At 31.2% G+C, this 14,394-nt stretch overlaps 1 protein-coding gene across 3 annotated transcripts in view; it reads right to left on the bottom strand.

The window, feature by feature from the left end:
* The window catches only part of TPR (translocated promoter region, nuclear basket protein), a 70,694-nt gene that overhangs the window by 54,514 nt on the left and 1,786 nt on the right, over positions 1 to 14,394 (bottom strand). For all 3 annotated transcript variants that reach the window (XM_037825153.1, XM_037825151.1, XM_037825152.1), the window contains exons 3-15: positions 13,807 to 13,911; positions 11,815 to 11,888; positions 8,688 to 8,784; positions 7,464 to 7,567; positions 6,885 to 7,049; positions 6,327 to 6,419; positions 5,860 to 5,940; positions 5,697 to 5,784; positions 4,820 to 4,960; positions 4,378 to 4,469; positions 3,896 to 4,093; positions 1,649 to 1,756; positions 395 to 621 (exon numbers count right to left, since the gene is read on the bottom strand). In XM_037825153.1, coding sequence (XP_037681081.1) covers positions 395 to 621; positions 1,649 to 1,756; positions 3,896 to 4,093; positions 4,378 to 4,469; positions 4,820 to 4,960; positions 5,697 to 5,784; positions 5,860 to 5,940; positions 6,327 to 6,419; positions 6,885 to 7,049; positions 7,464 to 7,567; positions 8,688 to 8,784; positions 11,815 to 11,888; positions 13,807 to 13,911 — 1,573 coding nt within the window. The remainder of the gene's footprint in view (positions 1 to 394; positions 622 to 1,648; positions 1,757 to 3,895; positions 4,094 to 4,377; positions 4,470 to 4,819; positions 4,961 to 5,696; positions 5,785 to 5,859; positions 5,941 to 6,326; positions 6,420 to 6,884; positions 7,050 to 7,463; positions 7,568 to 8,687; positions 8,785 to 11,814; positions 11,889 to 13,806; positions 13,912 to 14,394) is intronic.

Below are 14,394 nucleotides of genomic sequence, written 5' to 3'. Positions count from 1 at the left end.
TCTCCATGAAGCCTGGTCTGTTCCCTGAAATCTAGGCTAGGTCCATCATCTCTCTGTTCCTACAGATAAGCTTTTTTTATTACAGTACTAATCACATTACACTATAATTAGCTACTTACTTGCCCAATTCACCTATAGACGGAGGTCTCTTAGAATTTTTTTTTGCTATTATTGCTCAATTCCCCGCCCCCTCCAGTCACTATCACTATATCCCTTCAAGACTCTATATCCAGCACTGTTAGTATTAAGGATACACTAATACTTAGCACTAATACATTAATACTTAGCATTAATATATTAAATAATACATTAATGCCTAATATTAACTAATATATTAATAGTAATAATAAGTAGTCAAAGAATGTTTGCTAAACACACAGAGTCATCTGCTTACTTGGCTGAAGTTGTTTCTTGTTCTTCTCTTTCTCTAGTTTCCCCAAGTTCCCTAAGAGCCACTAAGAGACGCTGATTTTGCTGTTGAAGTTCTTCAATATTTCTGTAAGATACTAGATGCTGTGATATTACTTCAGATGAACTACTTATATCAGCAGAGCTTACTTCCTCATCACGAATTACATGGTTACCCCTTGCTTCTTCAAGTTCCATCAAAAGGACTCTAATCTAAACAAAAATAAAACAAAGTTTCAATATGTTATAAAATAGTACTGGCTTTGATTCTGGAAATGTTTAGAAGAAAATGGACATAATACTTTTGAAAACTTCAATCTGTGCCTTTAAATTGTTACTCTGAAACACAATGCATCAAGCTTTATCATTTTGCATATTAAAATCTAAGTAATCAAAGAAATCTTTAATGAAATACAGTTTTTAATTTCCATAAAAGTGTACAATCAAAGCTATTACTTCTCAAAAAGTAGTCTAATTTTAATTCTAGAAATATGGAGCCATTTTTCTAAAACAATTAAAATAAAACCCACAGAGATATACTTATCTAATCTGTTGTGCTTATATATGTACTGTACAATAGGGTGAGGAAATGAGCATGGAAAATACAATTTTTTTTTTAAAAAAAGCATGCATACAAAGCCACTCTTATGTAAATTGTATGCTACTGGTGTGTATACCCACAGATAAAAATTGGGGGAAAAAAACAGGAATGCAATACATCTATATCTACTAACTAAAGAAAGCAAGTGGCAGAGTAAAGCATACAGTATAATTTTATTTCAGTAAAAACAAACAACTCTTATATAAACAACCCTTATATGAGTATATACATTTATATATCTTATGTGTGTTTCTACATATAAGGAAAGAGATGTGAAAAGATACACACCAGTCTGTTAACACTGGTTACATTTTTGGGGGGTTGGGGAAAAAAAAGAGGAAAAGACTTTTATTTATCTTTGAATCATTTCATTTATTATAGTCAGCACACATGATTTGGGAATTCAGCAATTACTTCAAGGAAAAAGATAAAAAACTGTAAGTGCTATGAACAAAAAAGACTAGGCTGCAACTCTGCTAGAGTGGCATTCCTAACTGATTAATCATTTCATATGTGGTTGTTCTATCTTAGACACCTTCAAAAAGATCTACCTAGCAAGGGCCCTGGGTGTTAAGACAATGTGACAGCATTTCTGGGCAGCCAGTTGAAAAAAAAAAGTATTAAAAAAATCCCTCTAACCTGTTGTGAAAGATCTTTTATTTGTATTTTCATTCTCTGATTGTCTCTTTCAAGCACAGATGAATGTTTGTTGGCTTTATCAGTATCTTCTTGCAATCGCTGAATCTCCTTTAAAATACAAATACAAGTGAAGTCTTATGTTTTCTTCCAAGACTTATAAAAAATGAAGAGTAGATATACAAATAACCAAAATACACAGTGCTTGAATACCATAGTAATCAACTTATAAACTAAAAACCTTCTCGTCTCTAAAAGAGAGAAATTCTGTATAAGTACTCATTTCTTAATATCAAAGACACTGTTTGGCATCATAATGCTCATCACTATACAAAAAAGATAGGGAACCTGGGACCTCTCTCAAATTCATTTCCAATTACAATCACCAAATTTCAAGTGTATTATCAAATGATGTCCTAAGACTACTCCACAGGCTCTGTTACTAAGGCAAACACAGATGTCATTGCAGTGATAAGCATTATTACTCTGCTCATCTGTAAATACATGTAAAAAGTAAAAAATAAGTAAAAAGGAAAAAAAAGGTAAAATATATAAAAGACTCGATTTATAAAGGCGGCATCAGGCATTAATTCTAAAGCAGCAGCAACCAATGTCACAAGAATGTTAAGGGGAAACACCACAAGAACATCAGTGGGTAGGGTCACAGTTTGAGGTGCCTGCTACAAGCAAAAAGTATCTTTGAAATCTTATGTTTTATCTCAAATTCATGTGAATTTTATATCTCAATGTTCTGTTTTCACATAATAAAGTTTTAAATACTATTCAAGTGAAAGATATTCATCGTAGTGTTTAAAGTACCTCTGAGCAGAATGCCCTAAAGTCACATACAAGCCTTTTCTGTAGGAATAAGAATGTGACAAATGAAGTAGGCAAACATTCATGAAAAGATGATACTGGCACAAATCCACTCAGTTCAAAATGGGCTTAATTAAGATAACAAGGAAAGGAGCAATTTGGTTATGAAACTCTAAGAGACTAGCAAATGAGCATCACAAACTCTAGACTGGTGATTATATGATATATATTAAGAATAGATGATAAATGTTATGGGCTGAAGATTCAGTGAAAAAGCAGATGCAGAAATTAAATTCTTCAGCAGTTACGAAAAATGTTTAAGGGAATTTTACTGAACATTCAATAAAGAAGGAACAAATAGTTTTTTCTTTGATGAACAGCTGCTATCATCTGACTCTTAAGCCCCTCTATATCATGATTCCCTTTAGGAAACAGGAAGCTCCAGGCAAAATCCTAGTAAAATCAACAGTAATAAACTAAACAAGCCTAATGAGAACCAAACATCTCTTTTCAAACCACACTGGAGAGGGGGATGTCAGAAAGTCAACACACAGTCACAGAAAGACCGCTAGACTTCAATGATTCAGAAGAAAGAGCCCCAGGGATTAGATACAATTTACCTGGATTTAGGCCGACTTCTAAATTGCTGCCACAATAGCAACAGAGATTTAATTTAAGGGAACAATTTACTGGATGGATGAACGGATGGGATGGGATAGAAGGAAGGAAGAACTTTATCAGTTTGCAACAGCAGATACAAATTGATTTAGCTGAACTTCCTAAATAAAATTTGTTTAATTAATCTTATGTATTTCCCTTAGTAATATTAAGAGTGGCACCCGAAAAGCAAAAAACTTAAAAGAATAAACACATTCTTTTTTTATCTATTAAAAAGTAACCTCAAAGGATATTTATGAATTCCCTTGGCACTTACAATATGCAAAGGAATGTAATAAATGTGGTAAATATAGTCACTAAATTGTGAAATGGTATAAAAAAGCAGTTCTTCCCTATGGTCAAACAGTATTATCACTTCTAGACAGAGTATCACAACTGTCAGACAAAGGATTATAATCCTTAATTCAAGAGAGTTCCATTACAAAGACATTATTATTTTAATCTGAAGAGGAATGGTCAAAGGAGATTTGGACATTTATCTTCTACTAGACAACCCAAAGGAAAACATACACTAAATGTCTTGAAAAACATAAAAGGCCCTCAAATGATGTTAGCTGAGTAAAGGTAGAACTTTTTGCAATCAAAGCTATTTAATAACGTAACGAGAAGCTTAAGATTGTATAAATTATCACATCACTGAAAAAAGGCATATTTAACTTTTTCTAACTCAAATACTTCTTTAACTCTAAGAAACCAGCTAGTAAATCATTTCTCGTTTGTGTTTTTCCCATAGCTAAAATTTAGGAATGTACTAACCTTCATAGCTTGTTCAAGCTTAACAGATAAACTTGCCACAGCTTTCTGTGCACGTTCATACTCTTCACGCTGGCGTTTCAAAATTGGTGCTTTGGCTTCAACTTCTTTCACTATTTCATCTAGATACTTATTAATTCTTTTGTTTTCTAGTTTCTCCAAAAGCAACTGATCCTGGGTTTCCACATAAGCATTATACAGCTGAAAGGAGAGAGGGATTATTTCAAATCTAAGAATAACAATAAAAGTTTGTAGCCTAACCTATCTAGCTTCATAATAAACACTGTTTAGCACTTACATAAGATGGATATATTTACTATTTGTCACACAGAACAAGGAACTTAGAAAGTCTTTCCTAGGATGAGCTCTTCCTCATCAGATGATTTTAAGAATAAATTTTCAGGATTAATGTTTCAGAGACAGCTGAACACCTCCACCTACTGTTACTGAAGGAAAATAGTAGTAATATTTAACACAGTTCTTACCTCCGTTAATTTCATGCCAGGTTTCACTATCTTAGCCACAGCTGCTGCAGTAGGAGACATGGCTGCAAGCTCTTCTTCAGATAATATAGCTCCTGTGCCAATATATACAAATCTAGTACATTTTTGTAAAATTTTAAATTAAAGCCACAAACGTTTTTATAAAACAAGTAAAAGTGACCACATATTACATAATGATTTCTGTAAGATTTTAAACTATGGTATCTTATAGTCATGTAACACAACCCAATTCTAAGTCACATATCTGTATCTGAAGATTTACTAATGATATAGATAGAATATTATTTTAAAATAGAAAATAACAACTTGATGGCATTTCCTATATCATAATATGACAGAAAAACACCATTAGTTAAATAATAATTATTATTATGTATGGAAGTTTCAGTATTTCAAGCCATCAATAAGCATGTATTATCCATACCTTTACGTTTTGTGGCAGAAAGCAGGTCATTTGCATTCTCTAGTTCCTTCTCCAATTTCCCTATTTTCTCATGCAGTTCTTTTTCCATTTGATCTTTGGATTCCTCTACCTCTAGAAGTTGATCCTGTATTGCTTTGTTGGCTAAAAACATTTTTAAAGACAGAATATCCAATTATATAATTAAAACTTCGAAATTTATAAAATGTAACAGTATTTGTTACTTTTCTCATCAGCAGAAAATATTAAATTCCAAAGAGGATGTGGCTGATAGTAGCCACTAAAAGCTCTTGTTCTACTTATAATTCCTAAACTGCCCTCTGCGAGTTTATTTCTTCTTTTGATGTCTCTTATCCACAGGGGACAAGGGAACTCAAACTGGAAAAAAGTGTTCTAGGTTTATCTTTGGTTTCAATTCTCATCTTCAGAGCCTGAAATATAAGAAACGACTGGACAAATCACACATAAATACTTACACTACAGAAAGTAAGAATTTAAGGAAATCAAGGAATTTATAATACCCTACTAACAATTTAAAAAGTGAGGCTTATTTATGAATTAAGACAATGGTCAAATTATAAATCCATATGTACTTAGGGCAAATGTTTGAAAAATGGAAGAAAACATTCTCATTAGAAATCATAAAGCAATAAAAACAAGACTGTAAGATTAAAGAAATAGAATGACAGCTATTTATATTTTCAAATCTATTTGCTGAAAATACAATTCTGAACTTATTAATCCAAGGATCTTTTATATACCAAATTGTGTCCCTAATAAAGTTAGTCTGACATCTCAACCCAACAGTCGGCACAAAATTAAAGAAAAAAGTACCTTCTATCTAAAGTAAAATAGTCTCCCCATAACTAGAAACTCTTACCTTCTCCCCCTTCTTTCAAAAGTTTGTGCAGTTCATCCACTGCTCGGGTCAGTTCATTGCTTTTTGCCTCTGAGTCATCAGCAGCACTCTAAAAGTTATTAAAGGGTTACTTAACAGCCAATAAGGCAACATTAGGATAAAAAATATGTGATGGCGTATTTACCTTGTATAGGTTAGAGAGCTTTATGTGAGCATTTAATTCATTGTGGAATTTCTCTTCCATACTGGCTTGCTGTTCCTTTGCCTGAAAAAATAATCCAATTATAGCAGTCTAGTTTGAACTGAATTTAGAATGCTTATCAAATTCCAAAATAAAACTCCGTATTTGTAAAGAGATAAAGACTAAAATACCAAAATTGAAATCAATTTCCAAGACAAACTACCTTAATGACAAAATACTGATATTTTCATCTTACAGTAGAATAGCTAAACGATATTATAATTAATTCAAACTCATTTTTAACTGCTCTTACTAATTAATACTACCTATTTTAGCCTAGCTACATTTAGCCTGGCAGTTTAACGGTATCAGGGATGTTCAAAACATGCAATCATTCTGTCAACTAACAAGACTCATAAATGCTTAAATATTTTTGTAAAAGAGAGGTATTTTCAAGTGGCCATCTATACCTCTTTCAATTTGGTCAACAGATCCTCTACATGTTTTTGAAGATGTTCATTTGATGTTTTCAAGCCAGTCATCTGTTCTTCCATTCTAGAAACCTAGAAACAAAAGTCAGAATGGGGAGTGAGGTGGGGATAAGAGGTGTCATTAACTGAAAATAATATATTAAGTTTATGAGTCCAAGCAAAAGCAAAATAATCTTCCAGAAAAATAACATTTTTCACAAAACATGTACATTAAAGAAAATGAAAAGCAATGGCTCATGAAACAATGTGTTTGGATTTATCTCACAAAAATCTACCACCACTTTTTAAACAATGTGCCATAGGAAAGACACATCATGATGGTAAATTGTAGTAAGATTCATCAAAGAATATCTTAAATTCTTTATTCAAATGTAACTGGTTGATTTCCTAGGCCAAATAATATGTATGAGCTATGTCTCCCACATCTGACACCTAATCTCACATTTAATCTAACATAAAACTGAATAAATTTTTAATAAACTGGCACAAATATAAGTTATGTCGAACACACAGAAATCCACAATTTTACTAATTTACCTCCTCTATTTTGTTTTCTAGGTTACATTTAAGCTCTAGAATCTCATTTCCTTTTTCTCTGCCAAGGGCCAGAAGTTCATCAGTTTTGGTTTTCAACTCTGCATTTAACCAGGTGTTTTGACTATGTAGTAATTCTTTTTCTTGTTCCAAGCGTTTTTCTCGATACTAAAGTAGTAAAAAAAAAAACAATGTTTAAAATTGAGGACAGTAGTTATTTCAAAGCTTTTGTCTACAGCTATGGAACACAAACAATTTTACTTCAAAACAGAAATAAGTATTTGTATGGGTTCTTAATTAAAAGAAAACAATCAGATAACCACTCGTTAGATTTATATTTGTTAATACATAAATATATTATGTATATTATATTATACATAATATATTAACAAGTTTATATTTAATATAAATTTCAAATAAGCAATTCAGTCCAATTAAAATTATTCTAATGCTTAATTCCCTGATATCAAAAGCAAAACAAAACACAACTTTTAACTACTTTATAACTTGCCAATATTTAAAAGTTAGACAAGTTTTAAGAAAAAATAGTATTTTGTGCAGTAGGAATTATCTGTTACTTGCCTTAACAGAAACATCAGAAGCTTGAAGTTCATCCAGTTTTAACTGAAGTTCACCCTTTGTTGTATTGCTTTCTTTAAGTTTTTCATTTAGACGTTTAACATCCTCTAAAAAGGTCAAAAGAGAATTTGAAAATAATGAATAGTTAAGCCTCAGAGAAACCAAATACGAAAAATGCATCTCTAGTAATACAAACATTTAATGCAAAAGAGTTCTCCACCCTCATCTTTTAAACTGTTTCTGCTATACTTAATAACTAATTTAATTTTAATGAATAGATTTGTGTATCTAACCAAACATGTGAATGATACCGGTTCCTTTATTTAAAATACAGTATCTTAAGCTGAATATTCAATGTTAACTTTAATTTTCCTGATATTATATACCTTAAGTTCTATTAAAATTTATACAAATATCCATCTATTGAGTTAAAAAGCAAAAATAAATATAAAAATCATCTATTCAAGACAGCCATAATACACGTTTAATTTTCTTTATATTTCTTAACATCCAAATTTTTATGAAACATTCTTTTAATTTTACCTTCCCAAGAGCTGATCAACATCATCAACAAATACTTTGAATTAACTTTCCTGAAACTGTAAAAGTATAATTACCTAATTAAATATTACCGCAAAGCAACAAAAATATCTGAAAATCCTTTCCTTTTTTTTTTAAAGAAACAAAATATTCAAAAATCTTATAAAAAGGAAACACAGGGAACTTGAGTCCATTCAATAAACCACCTAAGAGTCACATTCACCCGAATACATGGTTGTATAATATACTATATTCTATGTTTATTAGATTCTGTTTTTGCATTCTATTTTCTTGCCTTCCAACCCCTTCAGTCTATTTGCTTTTAAAAATGGGCTACCCTTTTAGGTTCTTATATTCAGTGTTTATGGATGGTCCTAGAGTGTTTGTATGAAATGAAGAATAGGAGTTCAACCTTTACAACTCAACATTTAAGCACTGAAAGTACTTCAATTTGATATTACAAGTAACATTGCAGTAAATATCTTTGCACATAAACCTTTGTTTAAAGTGCTATTACTTTGAGATAAGTTTTTCATTTATCCACTTTCTAGACTCTTCTTTAAACCTTTGATAAAGTGTTTTTTTTCCCATGACAAAAAAAAAATCAGTAACAGAAATAGATGTGGATCATCAATCAATCAAATGGTCCAGGTGGCTAAAGCACTTAAAAATGATTCATTTTCTTACCTGTTAAATATTCGAGTTCTTGAGATAGTCTCTCATTGGTTCTAATTAAATCTCTTTTCTCAGCTTCCAATTCTTCCTTTGTTCTTGTAAACTGACTCTATCATTTAAAAGAGTAAGAGTAATAAATATAAGAAAGAAAATCAAGATAACCAAGCAATACAGGAACTTGAACACAGAATTGTCAATTTAGTTTACTTTAGCTGCAGTAAAAAAAAATGGTTTTCTTTCTCTTATAACAAACATCAAAAAGTTTAAAAACTAGAGATAATCCTGGCACTTCATATTTTGGATTTTCCTTTTATATTTTCTAGGTTCACGAGAATTCCTTCCATGTCATTTTTCATCATATGGAAATGTCCTAATTACTTAAACATGATTTTATAGGATATTTTACTTCCAATTTTTTGTTCTTATAAAATATATTCAATATTACTGCATTTAGACCTTGGTTCAAATTATTTCTCAAGAAAGATCCTCAGAAATGGAATTACTTAAAACCCTTAATACATTCTGCCAAATTGCTTTTCAGAAAGACAACAGCAATTTATATGCCTTTCAAAGTCACAGCTGTCAATGTCATGCCACCATTGCTGTAACTAAAGACTGTTCTTAACGAGAAAAAAGAAAAATCTTAATGCTAACGTGAGGAGGTAAAAAGTATCTTCTTGTTATTTTATCTGCATTTATCTGATAATAACTGAGGTAGAGCAACATTTCATATTGAAATTGCCCATTTGCACAGCTTCCTCTCTGATTTTTTTTCATGTCTTTGGTCCATTTCCACTCTGAATATAAGCAATGCCACATTTTGATTGAAAAACTACTTTCCCCTACATTTTTAATGTGGTAACATATATACAACAGAAAAATTCTCCCTTTTAGCTATTTTCAAGTATATAATTCAGTGACATTAATTGCATTCACAATATCATGCTACCATCACCACCATCCATTAAACTTTTTCATCCTGGCCCTTTGTAAACTGTAATCTACTTTCTGTCTCTATGAGCTTGCACATTCTAGAAATCTTGTGTAATCATACAGTATTTCCCCTTTTGTGTCTGGTTGATTTCACTCAACATAATGTCTTCATCCATGTTGTAGCTTGTATCAGAACTTCATTCCTTCTTACTGCTGAGTAATATTACACTGCATGCATCAACTACATTTTGCTTATCACACGCTCTGTCCCTATACTTCTGTTTTTCCAGAATATCTTATAATCGGAATCACACAGAATATAGCCTTTTGAGATTGATTCCTTTCACTTGGTATAATACATTTGACAGACTTTTGGATTATTTCCAGTTTTTTAATACAACTGCTATAAACATTGGCATACACATTTTTTGTGTGTACATGTTTCCATTTCTATTGACTAACTAGAAATCATATAGCAAATGTATATTTAACTTTATAAGATGCTGCCAAACTGTTTTCCAAAGTGACTGTATCATTTTCTATTCTCACCAGCTCCTAGTATTGTCAGATTTCTTATTTTAGCCTTTGTAGTAGCTGTGTAGTGATGAAAAACTTTTTAATAGTTTATTTGCATTTTCATTTTTTGTAGAGTCATAAATTTCTATTGGGACAAGCTATCACTCTTTCCCATTATAAATTCTTAAAGATTTTAACACTTAGATATCCTCAGCCAAAAGTCAATTAAATAGGCTATACTACTTCATAATTTTTTTCTAGTTTCAATTTTTACATTAACACTAATCCAACTGGAAAATTATTCAGCATACAGTATGAAATCAGAATCTATCTTGATATTCCACTCCCACACTGACATCAGCCAATTTCTCAAATACCATTTGTTAAACAAATCCAAACATTCAAAATAGCCTTGGGAGAGTTACTTTTACTTTACTTAGAATTAGAACATCCCAGAGTTTGTGAATCCCAGGCTAAAAATCTCCCAAAATTGTTTACAAAAATTTATATCTGTTGTGCACATATTTTCCTGGGCTTTTATCAGATTCACATAGAATCTGCAACATCCCACTCAAAAATGATAAGTTCCTCTGTACTGGGTTTAACTTCTGGACATACTGGTTCTACTAGTCTCTATGTTGATTCTTATACCAGTGTTAATGATGTTTTAATAACCATAGCTTTATAAATCCTTTTAATATACGGCCAGGCAAGTTCTATTAAATTGATAATTCTTTTCCAGGATTATAATAGCTATTATCACCTTCAGAATTATCAAGTTTCAAACTAGCTCACACTTACTTGAAGTTAAAATGCATTAAAACAGCACTTATTAATTTGGAAAACCTTCCCAACCAGGATCATGCTGTATCTCCACTTATAAGGTGTACTTTTATAGTTTTCAGTAAAGTATTTCAGTTTCCTTTACATAAGAACTTCACATTTCTTGTAAAAGCTATTACTAGGTATATTACAGAGTCTTTGCTGCTACTCAGATTCTGAGAGTAGATTTTTTTCTTTCTTTTAAAGATTTAAAGAAATTATTTTAAATTTCATATCAAGTATCTTTTACTCTAGAATCGTATTTCAATTTTGAAAAAGTAATGGCAAGATTCTAAAAAAATCACTAGATATGACCACTTTATTGAACAAACTGGTCAGCGATTCTTAGGATCCTTTTCAATTTGTTATTCTTATTATTGCTCTAAGGAACTGTTTATTCATGTGGAATTGCCAAATCCCCAACTATCACAACACCTGGACCACAGTAAGCATTCCACAGATAATTACTAACAGAAAGTGAGAAAAGTAGGTAGAAGGTGTGTGTGTGTGTGTGTGTGTGTGTGTGTATCTCTGAAATCGATTCCATTCTATGTAAAGCTCTATTATTTTCCTTAGGTGAAAATTAAAAAAATTAAAAATCACAACCCAGAGGCTACACAGATATAAAACTTGGTTTTTATATCTTGTAGCAATATACGACAATGACCAGAAGGAATGCTAATCTATCAGCAAAACACAAAAAGAACCAGTTAGTGTATGTGTTTGTGTTAATAACTTCTTCTAATAAGAGTATCTGTTTCATCTTCCCACTGACTAAATAACTGATAAACACAATCAAGAATAGAAAACGTCTGAAAGTATCATATTTGCAATCAATTAGCTTTATTTATAGGAACAACACTTTTACCTGAATGGAAATATTGCGTTCCTGAGCAATTTCAAGTTCTTTGTTTTTCTCCGTCAGTGTCTTCAATTGATTGTCTGGATAAAAGGAATTTTATAAACACACACACATGAGTTTAAAAAACTGCACTACGAGTTTTTATACAACTGCTACCCAAATGTTTTTAAAATAAGGAAACTGAAGCCCATAATGACTGAATTACACAACATTACATTCTAAAATCATGATTATTATAAAAATTTACTGCATTCCTAGAACAGATTTTAAAACACTATCTCCAAAATTAAATTGGTAATAATTCTTGCCAACATTTATAAGAACATGTATGACTGGTAATTCCTCATTTTCCAATGATGTCTTGTAAATCAAAACATTATTATTTAAAAAAGTGAATTATAGTTACAGTTAAGAAAACAGTAAAAGACAAGATAGAGAGTAATTAACATTTAAACTACATAGAATGACTACATAACAAATCACAATATGAGATATTTGCAACTCATCCTTTTATCACTTAAATAGAGCCCTTAGCATGGAAGAAAAAAATTATGCTTGATAATCAACTATCAATCATTTAAACTCCACTCATTATGGGTTATCTTCCCTCACGCATGGTTTCTCTTCTAAACACATGCAGATAATCAGGATGAGTATAGCTTTTGAGACTTTCTTGTATTAAACCATATCTACATTATGGGCTGGCAATTTATAATAAGCAAATACCTTATTACTACTTCCAATCTTAACCTCTACTTAAAAAATTAGCTCCTTTAAAATATCCTGATAAATATGACTAAATTTTCTATTTTGTTTTAATGTTATTTACTACTTTCTAGACTTACAGATCTGAAATGAAAAACTAAAAATACATGAATGCACAAACCAAGGAAGGCATACTATTGATGTCTGCATAGGCTGATTCCTAGCTTCGTTCCCCGCCCCTCTTCCTGTTCCAGCTCTCATAATAGAAGCTGTATTCAGAGTCATTTTCCTCAGATTCTTAGCATCACTGTTGAATGCATCTTTTTATCATGCCAAGGCAAATCTATGAGCAGATGATGAACCACATCTAGCTAAACAGTATTTCCCATCACATATGTATACATACCATCATACACATTTATCATGTTTTTAAAATGAGTGTACTCAGTGGCAAAAACAGTGGAAAAGTTGACACAAATAGGCAATGGATACGGATTTGTTAAGAGGAATGTTAAATTTTAACCACTCCCTTGATTAGCAGCTTCCTGTTTTCTTTCCCCATCAATCAAAATCAAGTTATATCTAATTGCAATTAAATATTATATCCCTACCCTAGAAAGGTCTTTACTGGCATTTGCCTTCTTCAGTTGTCTGCATAGCACAAGACACATCATCCTCTGAAGAAATGTCAGGCCTTTTAGTTAAGATCCTGTGTACCATCCAGGATTTAATAATGTAAGAAAACTAATTAAGAAGGAATTAGCCACCTATCTTTCACAAGAACAAAGCTTTAAAGAGAAAATATCATCTTGAGATGCATGGACATTATAAAAATTAGAACAAAGAGAGTGAAAATATGCATGTGTTAATAATGGAATCAACAGGTTTTAATTATTTAACAACATAAAAATAATTATATTACTCTCTTTACTTATTCAGCTGCATAATGCTTCAAACTTTTCAAAATGTTTTCAAACTGATTACCTCATTTGATATGTAAAGCTGTACAAATAGATGGCCATGTAGTACCATTTTATAAATTTTATACATAATAGACATTAGTATGATTTACATATGGCAAAAGAGCTTTTAATAGCAAACTCAGAATTAGAACCCAGGCCTCCTCACTTATGCTCATTACAAAATCCTTAACATTGAGTACAAAAACAAAATATCACCATAAATGAAAAAAGTATATGTAATCAGATTTTTACATAATAAGTAAATACTTCTGAAGCAAAGGAGATCTCAATAATCCAAAAATACTTAACCAATATGTAAATAAACACTTACTTAATTTCTCTAGCTCAGTCCGCAAACTTTGGCACTCTCGGGTTTCATTCACTAGTCTCTCTTGACTATGGGATAGCCTCTTCTCTATCTCAAAGTACTGTTGCTCTAGAGCAGAGAAAATAGAAAAATAAAATCAAACATACGCTACTCATTTTTAATAACTGTGATTTTGAAATCTAAGCTATAGTATTGGACTTGCACTCTAAATAAGAAAATTTGAGTAGAGATAAATAGACTGAGTACTGAAAAAGACTTGAACATTTCCCACTAATTTATTTGACAAAAGAAAATAAAGCCTGAAGTGGTATTACCAATTACTTATCTATCTACCCCATAAGATTATGGACTTCTCCGAGGCAGGCAACATGTCTTATTTATCTTAGTATTTTCCCCAGACATCAGTAGACTTCTAGGCATAAAACAGATTTAAAGAAAAAAAAAAAAAGAAGAAATTAAATGGAAGAAAAAATCGTTTAGATAAAAACTATTTTGCTTTGAAAGGTTTGTTTAAAACAGTAAAAATAATACCTGACAGTATAAAATTAATAAATTTACGCAAAAATAAATATGCAGACTTCCCACGGGAAG

Source organism: Choloepus didactylus, chromosome 2 (assembly GCF_015220235.1).
Source record: "Choloepus didactylus isolate mChoDid1 chromosome 2, mChoDid1.pri, whole genome shotgun sequence".
Classification (NCBI taxonomy): domain Eukaryota; kingdom Metazoa; phylum Chordata; class Mammalia; order Pilosa; family Megalonychidae; genus Choloepus; species Choloepus didactylus.
Note: the sequence above shows the minus strand (reverse complement) of the source record. Positions and strands in the feature narration are given on the sequence as shown.